Genomic DNA, 22950 nt, shown 5'->3' with positions numbered 1-22950 from the left:
CACATAGGCCTTCTAAATACAAAACGAACATTTATTCAACAAAACAAACAGCTCCTTGGTCAGAGCTGCTTCTCCGACGGATTCATAACATTGAATGACAAAAATCTGACGCCAAGCGCAGAGGCGCGCCTCGCCAACACTTTCCTCACTGCACTTCATTTCACAACATCCTCCCCCCGTTGAGACTCAGAGCGAGTCTCAAGCTCATAAAATACATTATTAAACAAATCAAGTCTTTTGGGAGATCTTACACATCTTCCAGAGGAAGTATATCGCTGCATTATGGTCTCATCAGGTGCTGAGCCACCTTTGATTTTACATTCAGCGCCAGAATTCGATTCCTCTACACCATGTTTCTTATCTACAGTAATGCTCATTTCATCTGCCTGAATTTCTAGTGGGAAGATACGTTGAATTGGACGTAAAATTGAACCATTCTGGGTCTTAAGTTTAACAGTGCGAATCTTCCCATCACGTCCTGGAATCAACTCAATAATTTTAGCCAAGGGCCAAAATAACCGTTTTTTATTATCATCTCCTATCAAGACTATTTCTCCTACACAGGGCTCACGAGATCGTTTCTCATTGTGTTTCTGCACCAGCTGTCCAAGATATTCCTTCCTAAAGCGCTGTCGTAGGTCTTTTAATAACTTACTTCTATATTTTATTCTTTTATTAAGACTTAATGAATTTAATTCATCAATATCCTCAACATTGGAACTCCGGTTCTCGATAAGAAACATGGCAGGTGTGAGAGGGATCAACTCCTGCGGATCTTCTGATACATAGGTTAAGGGCCTACAATTTATTATGGATTCACAATCACAAGTTAAAGTATACAGTTCTTCATAGGATAATACAGATTTACCCAAAGTGCGTTTTAACAGTTCCTTTACCGTACGAACCAGCCTCTCCCACCAGCCGCCCCACCAAGCGGCAGTTGGAGGGATGAATTTCCAAAGAATTTTGTCAGTCTCTTTTAAAATTTTAGTCCAATTTAGTTTTGAAAGATCATTAGATGCACCCCGAAAATTAGTACCATTATCGCTATAAATCGTTCTAGGTCGACCGCGTCTGGCGATAAACCGACGAAGTGCCAGGAGAAAAGCATCTGAAGAGAGGGAATTAACTAGTTCTAGGTGAATGGCACGGTACACCGCGCAAGTGAACAATGCGATCCACACCTTTTCTCCATTTTTTAAAAACAAAGGCCCAGCCAAATCAATTCCAACAATTTCGAAAGGTGCACTATCCGTAACTCGGTCTGGTGGCAGAGGTGTTGGTTCGCTCGACAAAGCCTTGACCTTAAATCGTTTGCAAGTAATACAATTGAATAAGACATTTTTAATAGCTTTCCTAGCCCTAATTATCCAAAATCTTTCTCTTAACAAGCATTGCATCATTTGAATCCCCGCATGACAATTTTTGTTATGTACATTTCTAATTAGTAGCTTAGAAAATTCACATTTTTCTGGTAAGAGTATAGGGTACAGGAAGGATTTATCATCATCTCGGTGAAGTATTTTCGTTTTTACTCTCATAATACCTGCATCGTCAATGACCGTCTCAATAAAATTTGAAGATCTAATATTAGACAAATAATAGCTTTGAACTAGACGAATTAAATTTTTCTCAGAATTTTCAATTTCAGACGGCAAAAGTTCAGAGGTCTTAATTGTTACACCTTTACAGGTTTTTATAAATCTATATACCCATGCCATTACTCTTATCATTTTATCATAACTGGAAAAATTATTTCGATGCCAAGGGGGTGCGTCTTTCGAAAGATCAATATTTATTATTTTCGTTTTCCTTCTTTCTAACTCTATTTCTGCGGATGAACAGAGTTTGTCTCCAATGGGCCAGTTCTCAGGTCTTTCCTTTAACCACAAAGGGCCTTCCCACCAACGAGAACGAAGCATCTGCTTCGCGGAACACCCACGCGATAACAAATCGGCAATATTCAATTTTCCCGGAACATGTTTCCATATCTGACCTCGCGTCAACTCTCGAATTTCTTTAATTCGATTTTCTACAAAAACAGACCAATTTCCCTGTTCTTTTATCCACCAAAGAGCAGTAGTGGAATCCGTCCAAAATGTAACTTTTGAGCCTGGCAAATTGAGAGCCTTAATAATAGATTTCGCAAGTCTAGAACCGATACAACAAGCCATTAATTCTAAGCGAGGAATGCTTAGAGGTTTTAAGGGCGCTACTCTAGACTTCGCTCGAACTAAATTTATTTTAACTTCTGAATTCAGTACCGATCTTACAAAGACGCACGCTGCATAGGCCCCCTTGGAAGCATCCACAAAAACATGTAGTTCAGACGTATCATTCATTAACATATATCTAGACAATATTACATCTTTTAAAATATATAATTCTTTAAACCATTTAGAAAATGTATTTACATCATTCGTAGGTAATTCATCGTCCCAACCAATTTTTAACTTCCACAATTCTTGTAATAAGAGTTTCGGAAGCAATGTAGCTGGCGTCAACAAACCAATGGGATCAAAAATAGTCTGTACAATGCCCAAAATTAATCTTTTTGTAATTTTCGTATCGCATGTTAATGCGTCAATATCCGTACAACATCTTAGAGTGTCATTGTCCAAATTCCAAATTATCCCCAAAACTGAAGTATCCCCTGAATGTTTATCAACATTTTTACCAGCCACATTACTTTCAAAACTACGCAAGTTAAAACATCCATTTGACATAATAAGTTTAGCATGTTCAATAAAACAATCTTGTTCATCTTTATGAAAAACACCAGAAATACAGTTATCTACATAGAATGCACTTTTCAGTTTTTGAGCTACATCACTATACTGAGGAGGAGAATTCTCCAAAAGATGCATTATAGAAGCATTTAGTAAAAAAGGGCTGGCAGAAATCCCAAACACAACCCTACAGTGTCTATAAATCTGTGGTCCGTCATTAGACGGGAAGAAAAACCTAAGAAAGTCTCTGTCCTTAGGTGCAATTGATAACATTAAAAATGCCTTTTCTATATCACCACTTATTCCTATTGGATACATTCTAAATCTATCAATAATATCAGGTATTAATTCAATGAGATTAATTCCCTTTAATAAACATTCATTTAAAGAAGGTTTTCCTTTCTCAGCAGCAGAAGCATCGAACACGGGACGAACTTTAGTAGTAAGACTCTCGAGTTTAATTACTGGTCTATGGTATAAATAGTGACATTCTTTTCTCAATTCAAAATCGGGCACGCGCTCGATAATGTTCAAATTTTCCCACTCCTCAAACACCTTCTGATAATCAGTAAAAAATTCCCCGCAACTCAATCTATTTATCATTCTTTCATGTCTCTTCCAAACTAATTCCTTATTAGTGGGTAAATTGGCCGAGTTATATTTCCAAGGTAATTCGACTTCATACCTCCCATCGGGGAGAATTTTCAAGTTTTTATTAAAATCATTTAAATCGAGTTCGGTTTCCTTCTTCTCAGTTTGGTTTGGATCAGATATTCCTAAAGTTTCAAGCTCCCATAATTTATTTACAGGTACTTTTATAGAATGCATTGACAAAGTCTTTAAAATATTCCTTTCCCCCGAGTTTCGTTTCCCAAAAACCGTCCATCCCAATTTAGTTTCGATAGCTGTCAAACCCGACTGTAATTCCACTGAATTTCCGGTTAATAATTTTCCTATAACATCTGATCCGATTAAAAGATCAATCTTTGATTCTTTTATGAAAGAATCTGAAAAATCTATTTCCTTTTCTTTTAATTCATTCAATATCTCTCTATCCTCGATTTTTGGAATAAAACCGCAAATCATTTCCTCCGAGAGAACTTCAAAACAACAAACAAAAGTTCGCCTCAAATTACTCACTTCAATTGAAAATACTTCATGTTGTTTTGGTTTCGTTTCATTCCCCCCGAACAGTGCATGAATCACTGTCTCCTTTCGAAGAGGCCACGCCTTAAGTAGACGTATAATATTTTCACTAACGTAACTGCTTTGGCTACCAGTGTCAATTGCGCATCGAATAATTTTCTCACGACCTTGACTTCGAATTAAAACGCAAAGAGTTTGCAAATAAACAGTTTCACTTTGGCTGCTATTAGAAAGAGAACTTTCTTTAGAAATACTTTTTTGGTCATTATTTTTTAATTTGGAACACATTATATCAAAATGATTATAATTACAATTAGAACATTTTAAATTATTTTTTTCATCACAAAATTTACTTATATGATTAGCCTTTTTCAAACATGAAAAACAAGCACCCTTTTTCAGTAATATTTGTTGCTTCTCGATTAATGACATTTTCTTCGCGGAAAAACATTTTTCACTGGGATGGGATTTATCACAGAAAATACAATTTCGCTTACCTGCATTACTAGCGATGCTGCTGTTAACTAGGGACGCCGCGGTAGCCGAATCGGCTAATCTTACCTGCTCTATTCGAGGGTTTTTATTACGGTGACTCGGGTGGGGATCAAAACCAGTTCTTGCTAGCAAAACCATCTCTTCGCCTTTCACTTCTTGCCGAAGGAAATTCATCAACTGTTCCAAAGAACGGTCACCTTTTTCAGTGGAGTCGTGGTTACGGCTCCTCTCCCACGCCACCAATACTTCTTCTGGTAGGCAACTTTCTACCAACGGCGTCAAAAAATCTCCATACTTTTCTTGTGTTCTTCCCAAGCTTTCTAAGGACCTCAATTTGCCTTCCAGTTCGTCATAGAGGGAGGGTAAATCAGTTTTTGCTCTTCCGGTTGCTGCGTTCTTCATAACTAAATTTAACAAATCACGTACATATATTTGTACCAGCAAATCCTCGCGTCCAAAACGCTCTTTCAGCTGTTCGATAGCCTTAGAATAATTAGCTGCCGTTGCAGGAAAACTAAGTATCAGACGTTCAGCTTTCGATTTCGGTTCCATAGATTGCAGCAAGTACTGCATTTTATCTTCGTCTGCAATATATTTATCATCATGAATTTTCTGGAACTGACTCCAAAATGTAAGGTAATCTTTAGCTTCACCTGAGAATTTTTTCAGTTCTATTTTTGGGAGTTTAAATTTTCTCGTTTCCTTGTCAGTCGGCAGCACAGAGAGTTGTTCTTCCGAGTTTATTTGAGCACATCGTTCTAAGAACGTGTCTCGGTAATTCTCAGACTCTTCAAAATCTTCATTATATGCATTTTCTGTTGTTTCATTCTGCAAAAGCTGCTCTGATATAGCATTTTGACAAACTTCAAGTCTTTGGAACTTATCATTAAGTTGAACCTTTAAAATCGATAGAGCCTTTAAATCTCTTACTTCTTTGTCTAATTCCGTTTCGATTTTCTTCACGGTGTGAGTGAAGGCAATTCGCAGTCCTTTTCGTTGTGTTTTCAAAGCATTTAATTCCATTTTCAATTCGAAATCCAAACTAGTTCAGATTCACAGTTTGAAAGTTCACAAATCAAATTTTCAGTAACGTAAGTTCAAAATTCATCAAAATCGAAATTCAAGATCAATCAGTTCAAAAAATCAATCAGGAAAAATCAGTTCAAAATTCAAATCAAATTTCTATCAAATCAAAATTCAAGATCATAAGAAAAATCAGTTCAACATTCTAATAAAATCGAAAGTCAAGATCATAACAAAAGTCAATTTTAATTCAGTCCTAATCTAATTTCATTTCGAAATCCATTCCAAAAAGCACCCGTGTCCCGCCGAGGGTACCATTTATGTTAGAAACCGAAGGAGAAATTCCAGATCGTTCATGGGCTGCATCTACCAGATGCTGGGTGCATTGGAAATAAAAGTGACACATAGGCCTTCTAAATACAAAACGAACATTTATTCAACAAAACAAACAGCTCCTTGGTCAGAGCTGCTTCTCCGACGGATTCATAACATTGAATGACAAAAATCTGACGCCAAGCGCAGAGGCGCGCCTCGCCAACACTTTCCTCACTGCACTTCATTTCACAACATCCTCCCCCCGTTGAGACTCAGAGCGAGTCTCAAGCTCATAAAATACATTATTAAACAAATCAAGTCTTTTGGGAGATCTTACACATCTTCCAGAGGAAGTATATCGCTGCATTATGGTCTCATCAGGTGCTGAGCCACCTTTGATTTTACATTCAGCGCCAGAATTCGATTCCTCTACACCATGTTTCTTATCTACAGTAATGCTCATTTCATCTGCCTGAATTTCTAGTGGGAAGATACGTTGAATTGGACGTAAAATTGAACCATTCTGGGTCTTAAGTTTAACAGTGCGAATCTTCCCATCACGTCCTGGAATCAACTCAATAATTTTAGCCAAGGGCCAAAATAACCGTTTTTTATTATCATCTCCTATCAAGACTATTTCTCCTACACAGGGCTCACGAGATCGTTTCTCATTGTGTTTCTGCACCAGCTGTCCAAGATATTCCTTCCTAAAGCGCTGTCGTAGGTCTTTTAATAACTTACTTCTATATTTTATTCTTTTATTAAGACTTAATGAATTTAATTCATCAATATCCTCAACATTGGAACTCCGGTTCTCGATAAGAAACATGGCAGGTGTGAGAGGGATCAACTCCTGCGGATCTTCTGATACATAGGTTAAGGGCCTACAATTTATTATGGATTCACAATCACAAGTTAAAGTATACAGTTCTTCATAGGATAATACAGATTTACCCAAAGTGCGTTTTAACAGTTCCTTTACCGTACGAACCAGCCTCTCCCACCAGCCGCCCCACCAAGCGGCAGTTGGAGGGATGAATTTCCAAAGAATTTTGTCAGTCTCTTTTAAAATTTTAGTCCAATTTAGTTTTGAAAGATCATTAGATGCACCCCGAAAATTAGTACCATTATCGCTATAAATCGTTCTAGGTCGACCGCGTCTGGCGATAAACCGACGAAGTGCCAGGAGAAAAGCATCTGAAGAGAGGGAATTAACTAGTTCTAGGTGAATGGCACGGTACACCGCGCAAGTGAACAATGCGATCCACACCTTTTCTCCATTTTTTAAAAACAAAGGCCCAGCCAAATCAATTCCAACAATTTCGAAAGGTGCACTATCCGTAACTCGGTCTGGTGGCAGAGGTGTTGGTTCGCTCGACAAAGCCTTGACCTTAAATCGTTTGCAAGTAATACAATTGAATAAGACATTTTTAATAGCTTTCCTAGCCCTAATTATCCAAAATCTTTCTCTTAACAAGCATTGCATCATTTGAATCCCCGCATGACAATTTTTGTTATGTACATTTCTAATTAGTAGCTTAGAAAATTCACATTTTTCTGGTAAGAGTATAGGGTACAGGAAGGATTTATCATCATCTCGGTGAAGTATTTTCGTTTTTACTCTCATAATACCTGCATCGTCAATGACCGTCTCAATAAAATTTGAAGATCTAATATTAGACAAATAATAGCTTTGAACTAGACGAATTAAATTTTTCTCAGAATTTTCAATTTCAGACGGCAAAAGTTCAGAGGTCTTAATTGTTACACCTTTACAGGTTTTTATAAATCTATATACCCATGCCATTACTCTTATCATTTTATCATAACTGGAAAAATTATTTCGATGCCAAGGGGGTGCGTCTTTCGAAAGATCAATATTTATTATTTTCGTTTTCCTTCTTTCTAACTCTATTTCTGCGGATGAACAGAGTTTGTCTCCAATGGGCCAGTTCTCAGGTCTTTCCTTTAACCACAAAGGGCCTTCCCACCAACGAGAACGAAGCATCTGCTTCGCGGAACACCCACGCGATAACAAATCGGCAATATTCAATTTTCCCGGAACATGTTTCCATATCTGACCTCGCGTCAACTCTCGAATTTCTTTAATTCGATTTTCTACAAAAACAGACCAATTTCCCTGTTCTTTTATCCACCAAAGAGCAGTAGTGGAATCCGTCCAAAATGTAACTTTTGAGCCTGGCAAATTGAGAGCCTTAATAATAGATTTCGCAAGTCTAGAACCGATACAACAAGCCATTAATTCTAAGCGAGGAATGCTTAGAGGTTTTAAGGGCGCTACTCTAGACTTCGCTCGAACTAAATTTATTTTAACTTCTGAATTCAGTACCGATCTTACAAAGACGCACGCTGCATAGGCCCCCTTGGAAGCATCCACAAAAACATGTAGTTCAGACGTATCATTCATTAACATATATCGAGACAATATTACATCTTTTAAAATATATAATTCTTTAAACCATTTAGAAAATGTATTTACATCATTCGTAGGTAATTCATCGTCCCAACCAATTTTTAACTTCCACAATTCTTGTAATAAGAGTTTCGGAAGCAATGTAGCTGGCGTCAACAAACCAATGGGATCAAAAATAGTCTGTACAATGCCCAAAATTAATCTTTTTGTAATTTTCGTATCGCATGTTAATGCGTCAATATCCGTACAACATCTTAGAGTGTCATTGTCCAAATTCCAAATTATCCCCAAAACTGAAGTATCCCCTGAATGTTTATCAACATTTTTACCAGCCACATTACTTTCAAAACTACGCAAGTTAAAACATCCATTTGACATAATAAGTTTAGCATGTTCAATAAAACAATCTTGTTCATCTTTATGAAAAACACCAGAAATACAGTTATCTACATAGAATGCACTTTTCAGTTTTTGAGCTACATCACTATACTGAGGAGGAGAATTCTCCAAAAGATGCATTATAGAAGCATTTAGTAAAAAAGGGCTGGCAGAAATCCCAAACACAACCCTACAGTGTCTATAAATCTGTGGTCCGTCATTAGACGGGAAGAAAAACCTAAGAAAGTCTCTGTCCTTAGGTGCAATTGATAACATTAAAAATGCCTTTTCTATATCACCACTTATTCCTATTGGATACATTCTAAATCTATCAATAATATCAGGTATTAATTCAATGAGATTAATTCCCTTTAATAAACATTCATTTAAAGAAGGTTTTCCTTTCTCAGCAGCAGAAGCATCGAACACGGGACGAACTTTAGTAGTAAGACTCTCGAGTTTAATTACTGGTCTATGGTATAAATAGTGACATTCTTTTCTCAATTCAAAATCGGGCACGCGCTCGATAATGTTCAAATTTTCCCACTCCTCAAACACCTTCTGATAATCAGTAAAAAATTCCCCGCAACTCAATCTATTTATCATTCTTTCATGTCTCTTCCAAACTAATTCCTTATTAGTGGGTAAATTGGCCGAGTTATATTTCCAAGGTAATTCGACTTCATACCTCCCATCGGGGAGAATTTTCAAGTTTTTATTAAAATCATTTAAATCGAGTTCGGTTTCCTTCTTCTCAGTTTGGTTTGGATCAGATATTCCTAAAGTTTCAAGCTCCCATAATTTATTTACAGGTACTTTTATAGAATGCATTGACAAAGTCTTTAAAATATTCCTTTCCCCCGAGTTTCGTTTCCCAAAAACCGTCCATCCCAATTTAGTTTCGATAGCTGTCAAACCCGACTGTAATTCCACTGAATTTCCGGTTAATAATTTTCCTATAACATCTGATCCGATTAAAAGATCAATCTTTGATTCTTTTATGAAAGAATCTGAAAAATCTATTTCCTTTTCTTTTAATTCATTCAATATCTCTCTATCCTCGATTTTTGGAATAAAACCGCAAATCATTTCCTCCGAGAGAACTTCAAAACAACAAACAAAAGTTCGCCTCAAATTACTCACTTCAATTGAAAATACTTCATGTTGTTTTGGTTTCGTTTCATTCCCCCCGAACAGTGCATGAATCACTGTCTCCTTTCGAAGAGGCCACGCCTTAAGTAGACGTATAATATTTTCACTAACGTAACTGCTTTGGCTACCAGTGTCAATTGCGCATCGAATAATTTTCTCACGACCTTGACTTCGAATTAAAACGCAAAGAGTTTGCAAATAAACAGTTTCACTTTGGCTGCTATTAGAAAGAGAACTTTCTTTAGAAATACTTTTTTGGTCATTATTTTTTAATTTGGAACACATTATATCAAAATGATTATAATTACAATTAGAACATTTTAAATTATTTTTTTCATCACAAAATTTACTTATATGATTAGCCTTTTTCAAACATGAAAAACAAGCACCCTTTTTCAGTAATATTTGTTGCTTCTCGATTAATGACATTTTCTTCGCGGAAAAACATTTTTCACTGGGATGGGATTTATCACAGAAAATACAATTTCGCTTACCTGCATTACTAGCGATGCTGCTGTTAACTAGGGACGCCGCGGTAGCCGAATCGGCTAATCTTACCTGCTCTATTCGAGGGTTTTTATTACGGTGACTCGGGTGGGGATCAAAACCAGTTCTTGCTAGCAAGACCATCTCTTCGCCTTTCACTTCTTGCCGAAGGAAATTCATCAACTGTTCCAAAGAACGGTCACCTTTTTCAGTGGAGTCGTGGTTACGGCTCCTCTCCCACGCCACCAATACTTCTTCTGGTAGGCAACTTTCTACCAACGGCGTCAAAAAATCTCCATACTTTTCTTGTGTTCTTCCCAAGCTTTCTAAGGACCTCAATTTGCCTTCCAGTTCGTCATAGAGGGAGGGTAAATCAGTTTTTGCTCTTCCGGTTGCTGCGTTCTTCATAACTAAATTTAACAAATCACGTACATATATTTGTACCAGCAAATCCTCGCGTCCAAAACGCTCTTTCAGCTGTTCGATAGCCTTAGAATAATTAGCTGCCGTTGCAGGAAAACTAAGTATCAGACGTTCAGCTTTCGATTTCGGTTCCATAGATTGCAGCAAGTACTGCATTTTATCTTCGTCTGCAATATATTTATCATCATGAATTTTCTGGAACTGACTCCAAAATGTAAGGTAATCTTTAGCTTCACCTGAGAATTTTTTCAGTTCTATTTTTGGGAGTTTAAATTTTCTCGTTTCCTTGTCAGTCGGCAGCACAGAGAGTTGTTCTTCCGAGTTTATTTGAGCACATCGTTCTAAGAACGTGTCTCGGTAATTCTCAGACTCTTCAAAATCTTCATTATATGCATTTTCTGTTGTTTCATTCTGCAAAAGCTGCTCTGATATAGCATTTTGACAAACTTCAAGTCTTTGGAACTTATCATTAAGTTGAACCTTTAAAATCGATAGAGCCTTTAAATCTCTTACTTCTTTGTCTAATTCCGTTTCGATTTTCTTCACGGTGTGAGTGAAGGCAATTCGCAGTCCTTTTCGTTGTGTTTTCAAAGCATTTAATTCCATTTTCAATTCGAAACCCAAACTAGTTCAGATTCACAGTTTGAAAGTTCACAAATCAAATTTTCAGTAACGTAAGTTCAAAATTCATCAAAATCGAAATTCAAGATCAATCAGTTCAAAAAATCAATCAGGAAAAATCAGTTCAAAATTCAAATCAAATTTCTATCAAATCAAAATTCAAGATCATAAGAAAAATCAGTTCAACATTCTAATAAAATCGAAAGTCAAGATCATAACAAAAGTCAATTTTAATTCAGTCCTAATCTAATTTCATTTCGAAATCCATTCCAAAAAGCACCCGTGTCCCGCCGAGGGTACCATTTATGTTAGAAACCGAAGGAGAAATTCCAGATCGTTCATGGGCTGCATCTACCAGATGCTGGGTGCATTGGAAATAAAAGTGACACATAGGCCTTCTAAATACAAAACGAACATTTATTCAACAAAACAAACAGCTCCTTGGTCAGAGCTGCTTCTCCGACGGATTCATAACATTGAATGACAAAAATCTGACGCCAAGCGCAGAGGCGCGCCTCGCCAACACTTTCCTCACTGCACTTCATTTCACAACAATTTACATTATTTTAATATTGCCCATTTTAAACAAAACATAGCGGCTTATTTTTATTATTTTATTTATCTGTTGTTGTTTCGAATGCCATTTACCGATATCAGCAAGCCTGCTCGGTGAAACCAAGCAATTTTAATACAGAGGGTGCACTTCTTGTTTTTCCGTGGTGCTATCTATGGCCAAGAACACTTCACCCACACATACCTCATAACCCGTTTACTATGTGTCCGCATTCATACATTCATTCATATACAGATCGTAGTTTTGACTGTACAAGAAAACAGTCAATCTCCAATTCAGAACTCTCAGAGATATTGATTTGTTAAAGGAATATGGAGAACTTCATGACCCGACAGATTCAACGTGCACCCGTCACCATTTACTACACGGGGAGTCTCGGACCCCCGGGATTGAATACACGACCTCTTGAACATGGATCTAACGCTTTTCCAACCAGGGGCCCTACCACGAACGACCGGGAATGGAATGAAGATTCCCGGCTGGAAAGTGAAACTGGGAAAGTTTGGTTCCATGAGCGTTCAATACCGTACCATGAACACTCCCTTGGAATCAGACATTCCACGATAACTCGCTCTCAGGGCGTGGCTAAAATTTAACCAATCACACAATTTACTTTAATTTTTTTTTTTTTTTTTTTTGAGTTTGGCAGCATTAGCATGAGTAAAACGAAACGAGCTTCTGCTATTTAGATAATATTTTTGACTACTTATTGTTTTCTTTTTATAATGTTTTTTGTTTTCATTAGACTAAAAAAACATGAACTGCGAATATTTTTCAATTTATTATACATATAGTTTTATTAATTAAAAACTGTCATATTTATCATGCATAATTCATAAAATAAAATCATTTTTTCATAATAAATATTTCTGATATATCCCTTAATACGTTTCATTACTTATTTTAAATGTTTTTCAAAAAGTACAACTCTTAAAATAATGATCATATTTTAATGAATTAAGATTCAAAATTTCGTGCCTGAGAACTGCAAGTAGATAGATTACTAATTATACTAGTTTTTAAATCAAAACTAATTCCCAGAAAGAATTCAAATTTTATCAGACAAAAAAATTAGCGCTTACCTTGATCTCTTTGAAATTAATTTAATTTCAGAAAAGTTCATTAGTTTTCAATTAAAATTGTAACAATATGAATGACTAAAAAGTTATTACTTTGCTTATTACTTTGGTTTATTTGTTACATTATAAAAGTGACTCTTTTTACTGATAGTTAAATGTTTTTGTTATTCTCTGAGTGCGTATCTAAAATAAGTGTTAAGAACACTGCGGATGTTCACAAGAAATTAATTCCTAGAACTGCATAAAATTTTTATCGTGATTTGTAAAATCATTTTACGTATGAAATACTTAAAAATTATAGTTCAGGGAACTACTTCCGCAGCTTTTATAGTATATATTTTAATGGAAGAATGAGAATAAAAATTTTTAAAATGAGTAAGAGAAGAAATAAATACAAATTTCATAAATATTTTTTGAAACGTTTTTATTCTTTTTTGTATTTCTTATTATAAATAAATTGTTTACTTTATAATACATCATGCCTGTAAACAATTCTTTTAAATGTGCTGCCATTGGCGTATAGTATAAAGAACTATCGTTCGAAAGGATGTTAAATATTGTTGAATTAAAAGTTCATCGAAAGAAAATTAAAAAAAGAAATGATTGGAACTTCAGAAAAAGTTATTGGCCAAGTAATACATCCCGTAATAATAACATAGAAATAGTAACAATTATTATATAATGAGAGCATAATTATTTTTAGTTTGCCGTAATTTCTTAGTTAACTCTGAAAGTATCTTTTCGTTCACACATACTAATGAAACAAAACATTTCTCTTTTAATTATCGTCTTGAAAATGGCTCGGGCACGTTTATCTTTTAGAAATTTTGTTATCTTCTCTTATGAAATAGAAAAAAAATTAAGACATTCATCGACGAAATATCGTATTTAGTCCTTAAAAATTCATCATTCCCTCCTTGGAACGACGATTCCAGGTGCCGGAGACTGGTTGGAATGAAACCGATTCCAATTCCAGCCAAGAAACTCTTTCCAAGGTGTTCGTGGTGGGGAAAAATAATTCCCGTTGGAACGTGACGTCATTCCCATATGGAATTTCATTCCATGGAGCTCATGGTAGGGTTCCAGGCTATCCAGCCTGGTTGGAAAAGCCTTTATTTATCAATACTTCATTTAAGCCTTCTAGAAAGGTGAACCGGTTTCGAATCCCAGAGATGGCTGGTCGATACGAATTCCGCACCTCTCTTGCACCGACCACAGTGTTAACGTAACACATCCTCAGGGGTAGACGGATCATGGGTTGGGGTACTCTAGCCGACAGGCTAACCGTGGGAGGTTTCCGTCTCCATGTAAGGTAAATGCGGGTCAGTTACACCAAAAAGTTCTCCACGAAAACATATTTCTTCTAATATTTGGTGCAGGAGTTCCATTGTCTTCTGGATAGAGTTTAAAATTACAAGCCTACGGAGTTGAACATTAGCCTAAATATTGTGTCTGTTGTTGAAAGACTGTTTTAAATGTAAATACTTCATTTGTCTAAATATGTAAATGTACAAATGATTATCGATTTTAACCATGAGCAGATGAATCGGCAACAGCCTTTGGCCTAATACCGAGTAACAAGATCAAATATCCACGTGGGCATTTTGTTAAATTTGGATTCAATATAACTACTAACAATCTGTCATTTCAATGCTTCATAAACGGGGAGTATTCATTGTAATTTAAGTGTTTAATATTCAATTTACAAGCCTGGAGTGTGTTTAATTTCTATCCCAATAAGTTTCAGCGCAGAAAGTATCGCATACTTTATATTTAGAATGGCCAACATGGGAAGTGCGGGGCTTAATACAACCTAAAACTTTTATGCTTTTATGCAAAAACTAACAAGGCGTAAATTACGGTGTGTGATACATAAATCACTTGAATGTGAATTCTGTTGCGTGATTAGCCAATTATTTCACGTGAATAGTGATCATTATGTGGCAAAAGACAATTTGTGATTCGAAAAGCGCTTAATTTAGAACAACTATGAGTAATTCATAAATTATTTTTCCAATGCCATCCCCAATGTGCGATATGTAAACTACTAATGAGAATTGTGATGCATGATTCTGAAATTATTTAAATACGTATAACGTTATATGATTCAGATGTGACTTTAAATAATGATGTGTGATTGATAAATCACTTGAATGTGAATCATCATGTGTGATTTATAAAACGCCTTAAAACGAATTCTGGTGAGTAATTTGCAAATCACTTTAAAGCAATATTAGATATGTCATGCCATAATTGCTTTCATTTGAGTCGCAGTTCGTAGAACATTTTATATAAATTCCGATCCTTAAACCAGGAATCACTTTGATGTGAATCATGATGTGTATTCATAATCCAAGAAATTTGGAGAACTAACTTTCATTTATTAGCAGTAAAAGCTTAATGTAAAAACCTGTTCATGAATGATAAAAAAAGAAAAATAATAATTAATGAACCTTCAAAGAACAAATAGGATAACAATATTAACCTGTGGTAATAATGAAGTAAACGCATTGAACATATTTCTAAATCGATGAAACACTCTATATAATTCGAAAACTATGACTACTAAAACCAAAATTTGCTAAAAATTTCAGCTTTCTAAACATGAATGAGATGAACAATAAACGGGAGTGAAAAATCTGGAGAGAAACATTTTGCATCTTCATTAACCTCTTTTCACTTCAAGCATTGAAAATTGCATACATCAGAATTTTTGCTTCAACTTATTTATTATTTTATTACTGCTTTTTATTAAGAAAGATTAGTGATATCTTAATTCCGAAAAAATCAAGTACTTTTCAAGTACCCTATGGCAGAATTCAAGGACTCTTCAGAGCTCTGATTTTTTTAAACAAAACTCAAGGACTTTCAAGTACCTTGGGAACCCTGTTAATATTTTTCGTATTTAATTGTTAAAAATATTTTTTTAAATTTCCATGTCGCTTTCTTTTAGAACTATGTTTATTGCAGTTTTCAGTTCCATATAGTTTGAAAATTAAGGCAGAAACTAATGTACTTCCTTCTCCTAGGGCTCTCCACACGATAAGGGGGAGGAAAGCATGCGAAGTGTTGCCCTAGGTAGTGAGTTCTACTCTACGTCACCTGCAACACATTTTGATCGCTAATATGGAACTACAATCATCATAGTTCTATAAGAAAGCATCGTGAAAATGTAAAAAAAAAAAAATATTTTTGACAGTTAAATACAAAATATATTAAGAAAGGGAAAATTTCATAGTACATTCCTACAGCTGAGTTGAGGAAGGGTTAAGACATGGAGCCAGTCTTCTCCCCAGATGGCGTATTCAAGCATTGCGATCGTGAATTGAAAAAAATTTACCTTTGTGGAGGACTTTTCGATGGAATTTCCCCGAATTTGCTTCACATGGAGATTAAAACTACCCACAATTATCTTGATGATTATAGGACTCTAACCCATGACCCGCCTACCACTGACGATACACTGACGTTGACACTGTGGTGGATGCGAGTCAGGTGTGGAATTCGTATCAAGTATTTGAACCCTTGTCACCCCAAAGGGGAGGCGAATGCCCTATTTCCTGTGCCACCATGGTTCAAGTGGACATAGTGAAAAAAATGTCTCGTTACGAATTAGTGATAGCAGTTTACTTATGATGCAAACATAAACATTCAAACCGAAACAGCAAAGCTCACGTTGCGTATCATGAAGCCTCTTACCTCTTTGAACGTCAGAAACGTCTAAGACAGAAATGTTAGTTTTTGAAAGAAAAGGAGATGCAATACCTTTACATTTCCTTTTGCAAGAAGGTAAGATATTGCATGTTGAAGTTACTGCATTGTACCAATTTATACAATGCAATATCTTCAAGAAGGGAAGTAGCATGTTATCAAAATAAAAATTACTCTTTTTGAAGTGCATTTCTGAAAATAGAGAAGGAATTTTTTGTTCTAGGGAAGAAGATAACTTAGATCATGGTCACTCATATAGAGAATTGTCTAGGGCCTGCTTTCTAACTTTGGTACTTAGGGAAAAAATAGGGAAATATGAGGGAGGATTAGAGAAAAGGGAAAAATGCACTTTCTTCACTGCGAGTGGGATTTTTCGAATGTTGTTTAGATCGCCATTTTTGCTTGCCTCTGCTGTCTCGCTTAAATTGCTGTGTTATTATGTCCGATGATTTTTATAAAAAACGGCCCTTTTTAGGGCCAACTTGCATTAATACTGTTGACGACTTGGAACGGAATTCGGATAATGATTTTTTGGATATGGACAAACCTATGGTTTCTCATACTGATGCTGACGACATGGAACATAAAACGGACGATGATTTTTTGGATACGGACAGACAAAATGTTGCTGAGGATGTTGATCAGGATCCAGATCGAGCCACAAGCAGTCTCGAATGTAGTTCTTGCAGAAAAATGTTTAAAAATAGAAAAACTTTACGAAAACATGTGCTTAAATTTCATCCGGCTGAAATTCAATCTCTGTGTCCTTCATTAAAACAAGGTAAAGTTTTTCAATTTCCTTGTAATGTGTGTTCAAAGCAATATAATGATATTTACAATCTACGCCTTCACGAAAAAACTGCTCATGGAATTATTGATACAAAATCTGATGATTGTCCCATGTGTCATTTTAAGGGATCAAAGAAGGATTTAAAAATACATTTTGAAGCAGATCACGACATTGATATTGAAGAAGAAACTCTTCAATTTGAAAGTGAAAATGACTTTGTAACATGGAAAGCTAAACTGGAGAATGATCATGCTGTTAGCTATGTTAAAGAGCGTGGTGTTGCCCATACTACTGCTGGTGTGGAAAAACAGTTCTTCATCTGTAACAGATCTGGTTACTATAAATGTAAAGGTAAAGGACTGAGACACTTAAAAACGCAAGGCAGTAGAAAAATAAATGGCTATTGCCCTGCTGGCTTCACTGTGAATAGTTCCGCAGATGGGTGCCTCGTAAAATATATCAAAACGCATATTGGCCATACAAATGAAATTGGACATTTGTCATTAACCGAGGAAGAAAGAAGTTTCTTTGCTGCTAAAATTGCAACAGGGATTTCATTTAATAAAATTTTAGATGACGTTAGAGACAATATCCCTTCTTCTGGAATTAGACGAGTTCATTTGTTAACAAATAAAGACCTGCATAATATTCAAATGGAATTTGAGGTTAAAGCTTGTGGTCTGAAAAGTGATGCTGCAAGCATTGATCTTTGGGTGAATCACAAAGATAATAAAGATGTTTTGTTTTATAAATTTCAAGAGTATGATTGTCCAAAGCATCAAAATTTGCAAAGTGATGATTTTGTGCTTATTATTATGACTGAAGCACAGAGAGAAATGCTAACTAAATATGCTCCTGAATGCATATGTATCGATAGCACCCATGGCACAAATGCTTATGATTTTCAACTGACAACATTGCTAGTCCTCGATGACATGCGGCAAGGACTTCCATGCGCCTTCATGATTTCAAGTAAAGTCAATCAAGATACATGTGCTGTGTTTTTTAGTGAGATTAAAGATGTTGTAGGGGATATCTCAACTGCAATTTTTATGTCTGATATGGCTGAAACTTATTATAATGCCTGGCTATCAACATTTCACACTGTCCCTACTAACAGACTTTATTGTGCCTGGCATGTTGATAATGCCTGGAGAAACAATCTTAACAAAATAAAAAACCAAGATCTACGTGTTTTTGTGTACAAAATTCTAAAAACTTTGATGTACGAAACTGATGTAAACACATTTGAAGTTCTGCTTACAAAAACTAAAGATATGTTTTCTTTAAATGATGAACTAAAGCAGTTTGGAGACTACTTTTTTCAGTTTTATGGACAAAATTCAGCGTGCTGGGCTTACTGTTATCGAACAAACCTTGGAATCAATACTAACATGCATCTTGAAAGTATGCACCGGACACTGAAATATATTTATTTCAAGGGTAAAAAGGTGAAACGTTTAGACAAATCTGTTATTCAGATTATGAAATTTATCAGAGATAAACTATTTGATAGACTAGTTATTTTACATAAAGGCAAGCTAGTTCCAAAGTTGAGTGACTTGCGTCTGAGGCATCAAACTAGCCTTGCATTATCTCTTGATTTTGTTAGTGAAATAAATGATTCCTTCATTGTACTTTCTTCAAATGACCCTGCGACAACTTATATGGTAAAAAAGAACAATAAAAGCTGTACCTGTCGACTACGCTGTGATGAATGTGATTCCTGTTTACATGCATATACTTGCACATGTATAGATGCAAGTATTAAAAATAATATGTGCAAGCATATTCATTTGACATGCAGGTACTTGCAGTCAAAACAATGCATTGATAAAGTGGGTGTAAAAGCAACTAGTTTATGTATTGATACAGATAAAGCTGATAAAGATTTTGGAGAAAATGTTATAGTTACAGAACTTTTAAAGGAAAGTGGTACAGTGAACATATCATTAATTGAAGCAAAAGAGGATTTGATAAAAAAATTTAGTGATATGATTTACAGTATCAAAGATGCATCAGAAGTTAAAATTTTAAACGACACATATAAATCAGCTCAAGTAAAGTTGTTGGCTCATCATAATTCTACCACTCCTCTTAATCCTTTGCCTCCAACAAAGAAAAGAAAAATTGCACCACAGCGGCGACTATTTTCAGTTAAAAGTAAAAGAGTTAAGCGTAATAATGCTATTTCAAATCCTACTGTGCAAGAGTCCCAGGATATTGCTTTATCTCTAATTATGCCGAAATGAATTATGTGAAGTCATTGCAGTTAATAATATAAGTAGTTTTTTTTTTCTATCAACATATAAAGGGAAACCAGTGTAAACTTTATTTTATTTGTGTAGGCAATTATAATGTACTATTTGTTTGTATTGAAGTGACAAACAGCAATGTTCAAGTTTCACTTATCCTTTAAATCATATTTGCTTTCTTAAAACTTAAATTTTTATCCATGTTATTTTTATTTATTTTAAAAATTCTTGTAGTTTGATTTCAAAAATGTAATAATATCTAATTACTACTTAATAAACCCATCCTAAGAGCAAGATTCTAATATTTTAATTTCTGTTCTTTGTAAGCTGTTGCCATTAACCACCCTCAAGAAATTATGGAACTTGCTTTTAATAAAAGCTAAAACTTGTGTGTTAACATCAAATATATTTGGCCAAAATTGTTTGTATATCATGCTAACTGAAATAACTAGTTGAGCAAAATATTGTAATTGCATCCATTGTAAGCTGTGTGTAATGGATATTGTATTGATTTTTTAAATTTTGCTTATTTTTAGATTTTCTAAGTATTGCTTATTTTTAGATTTTGGATATACATCATTTTCGGCATAGTATTTCTTTCAAATATGTAGAACAGGCTTCTGATTCTGCATTTTTATGTGTTGATCTAGATGGTATATTTTTCATGTGTATTAAATAAAGGAGTAAATTTATAAAAAATAAAGAAAAACATGTTACTAAGATAAAAAGGGCAAAAATATCACATTTAATTATTGCGATTCATGAATATTTTTTAACCACTTCATCAGTTTTTCGCAATTTTATAAATCCTGACCTTAATATTGTTTATCATTATTATTATATTGCTTTCTAGTTGAACAGAGTTGTTTTCATGTGATGTTTTGGGATTATCCTATCAAACAAACTCTTGTAGAAGTAATCATATGATATTATAAACACACATGGTTGAAGTGTTCTCTCTGCTTTTCTCTACTTCAAAATTTTTGAGGAAGAAGTCAGTATGTGAATTTTTATACCTAAGTGCCTAAAAACATCTGCCATAATGCACAATGCCTAGGCATTTCATACTTTGCCGATAACATATATAACAAAATGAATGACTTAAGTCTTCATAGCACATCAAGTATGGTATTAAGAGACGATTACCCTTGATTTGATGGCATAAAATAATTCAGTGTGGGAGGAATATGCTTTTTAAAAAAATCTCTCTACTCTTCCCTTACATCATAATCAACTGTTTTACACAAGAGAATCCTCGTATCTTGTTATGACTAAATGATTTTTAACATTAAGAAGAAAAAAATTTCTGAAGTTTCTTCACATAAGATCAGAAACTAGTAAATCGTTTATCTGTGAATTCCTGTTAGTGTTGTACAAATTATTTCCAATAGAGAATCAGCATCCTTAAGTTTTGAGAAAATTTTGTCCTTAATTTTTATATTTTAGACTTCTGGTGAAATAATAGGAAATAAAGAATGCTTTTTATTTTCAACAGAAATCATTTTTTCCCCTTCTATTTTAGTTTATCTTTAAAAAAGAATTGCTGTGTAGTAATTTGTTAAAAAAAAAAAAATTTCTAAGCACTTAGAAAAGCAAAAGAGTTATCAGCTTATGGTCAAGAGTCTTGTTTTTGGAAAATTTGTTAATCCTTATATGCAATTTTTAACAAGGTTTGATTTTATGTGTATAAAATTATGTACTTAAAGCCTAAAACTCAGCTCATTTTAATCAAATATAAAGTTACTAGTTGGTTGCATTTATGTTATTAAATATGTGTGGCGTATTTTATTAATGTAAATTTCAGTTAAAAATTTAATAGCTGCAGCTAGGCTTTTTTTATGAGTTAGTAGCTAATTAGAGAAGAGGGTACCTTTTTTTTAGGTAAATTGTTTTAAATGAGTTTCTTTCTTTTTTTTTATTATACATATGCATGTAATCTCTTAATTTAAAACATGATTGTGTAACATTTTCTACAGTTCTACTAGGTAACTTCATGTCATAATTTGGTGTCAATCTGTGTAATTAATGCAAGATCAGTTTTCAGCCATTAGAAGTATGTCATGAAGCAGTTATTCAAAACAGTGTCAATTTCTAATATAAAGTCTCTGTTAGTTATAAAGTAATTCTAATGATCCTTAAATTAATTAGTCCTTTTTTTTAGATACAAATTTTTGTAAATTGTAAACATTGCTCTGTGTAACATTTATTAATAGTCTGTGTTGTTAAACTGCTGGCAGTTTTCTATTTTGTATAATTTAAATAAATATTTTTTCTTAGTTCATATTTGTATTTCTCTTATTATTCACAATATTCTAAATTATGTTTTAATTATTACATTTACTTTTTCCTTTGTCTGGTAATGTATTTGAGTATTTTAACTTCATAAATTTAAATATATATAATAGCAATATAAAAACAACTACATTTAAGTTTTGAAATGAATAGCAAATCAATAAAACTAATATTAAATTTTTTAGCAATTAAATATAAGGGAGATTTTTTTTTCAAAACATTAACTTTTGCTTATGACAATTAAGTAGAATTCATCTCATAATTAACTTAATGTTAAAATTTTTTACATTAGGTCTATACAATTAAGTTTAAAAATCAGTAACCAGTAATGGAAAAACATTAAAAATAAAAATTTAGTGACATTTTAAATTGTAATTGCATAAAATAATGTAACTTATTACCTTAAGCAAGATCAAATTTTGTAAGTAAACACAATAATTTAAAACCAAATTTCTATAATTTGGTTTGTAAATTTAAAATGTGTATGGTGACAGTAATTTCAATTGGTGGAAGGAACAAAATTTTAATATATATTTTTTTTTCTCCACTATACCATTTACTTTATGATACTTTAAAAACATATTGCTTGCTTTACATTTTAAAATGCAATTTGTATATTTTGTACCTCCAACCAATAAAACAAATTCCATTAAGAATTAATTTGCAATAAACTTTTTACTCAGAAGTTTTATTCTCCAACTTTTTATCACTTTTATTTAACCAAATTATCTAAAATTAAGAAATGACTAAGTAATTAAAGCAAACTTAAAATTCTGTTCTACATTTTTTTAGAACCAAAATTTTACTTATTTTAAACATTTTGAAACAAAAAAACTGATAAAATCAAAATTGAGGATTTGATGTTGAAATTATAATTTAAATTGATTGTGCAATTATTCAACTAAGAATAAGAGTTAAAAATACCAAGTAAACTTCCATTTAAAAAATGTATCAAAAAAAAGTTTTTTTTTTTTTTTTTTTAATTTTTTTTTCAACTTTCAATGACCTTTGCTTTATGTTTAATTTTACTAGCAATGAGATCTTTTT

General features: G+C 34.0%; 3 protein-coding genes across 3 annotated transcripts; 1 reads left to right on the top strand and 2 right to left on the bottom strand.

Moving 5' to 3' along the window:
* Positions 1 to 155: 155 nt before the first annotated feature.
* Positions 156 to 5393, bottom strand: LOC147810683 (uncharacterized). The gene has a single exon (XM_087160472.1). The coding sequence runs from the start codon at positions 5391 to 5393 to the stop codon at positions 156 to 158; it is 5238 nt and encodes a 1745-aa protein (XP_087016598.1).
* Positions 5394 to 5949: 556 nt separating this feature from the next.
* On the bottom strand, positions 5950 to 11187 carry LOC139426041 (uncharacterized). Its single transcript, XM_087160471.1, has one exon. It carries the CDS (start codon positions 11185 to 11187, stop codon positions 5950 to 5952), a length of 5238 nt encoding a protein of 1745 aa, XP_087016597.1.
* Positions 11188 to 16820: 5633 nt separating this feature from the next.
* LOC107452923 (uncharacterized) lies at positions 16821 to 20320 on the top strand. Its single transcript, XM_087160661.1, has one exon. It carries the CDS (start codon positions 17005 to 17007, stop codon positions 19606 to 19608), a length of 2604 nt encoding a protein of 867 aa, XP_087016787.1. The 5' UTR covers positions 16821 to 17004; the 3' UTR covers positions 19609 to 20320.
* The last annotated feature ends 2630 nt before the right edge of the window (positions 20321 to 22950 follow it).

This window comes from Parasteatoda tepidariorum, chromosome 4, assembly GCF_982258835.1.
Source record: "Parasteatoda tepidariorum strain Cologne lab strain chromosome 4, Ptep-v5.0, whole genome shotgun sequence".
NCBI lineage: Eukaryota > Metazoa > Arthropoda > Arachnida > Araneae > Theridiidae > Parasteatoda > Parasteatoda tepidariorum.
Note: the sequence above shows the minus strand (reverse complement) of the source record. Positions and strands in the feature narration are given on the sequence as shown.

Excerpts from the sequence above, each read along its gene's own strand:
- LOC147810683 (XM_087160472.1), bottom strand. The coding sequence starts at position 5,393 with ATGGAATTAAATGCTTTGAAAACACAACGAAAAGGACTGCGAATTGCC.
- LOC139426041 (XM_087160471.1), bottom strand. The coding sequence starts at position 11,187 with ATGGAATTAAATGCTTTGAAAACACAACGAAAAGGACTGCGAATTGCC.
- LOC107452923 (XM_087160661.1), top strand. The coding sequence starts at position 17,005 with ATGTCCGATGATTTTTATAAAAAACGGCCCTTTTTAGGGCCAACTTGC.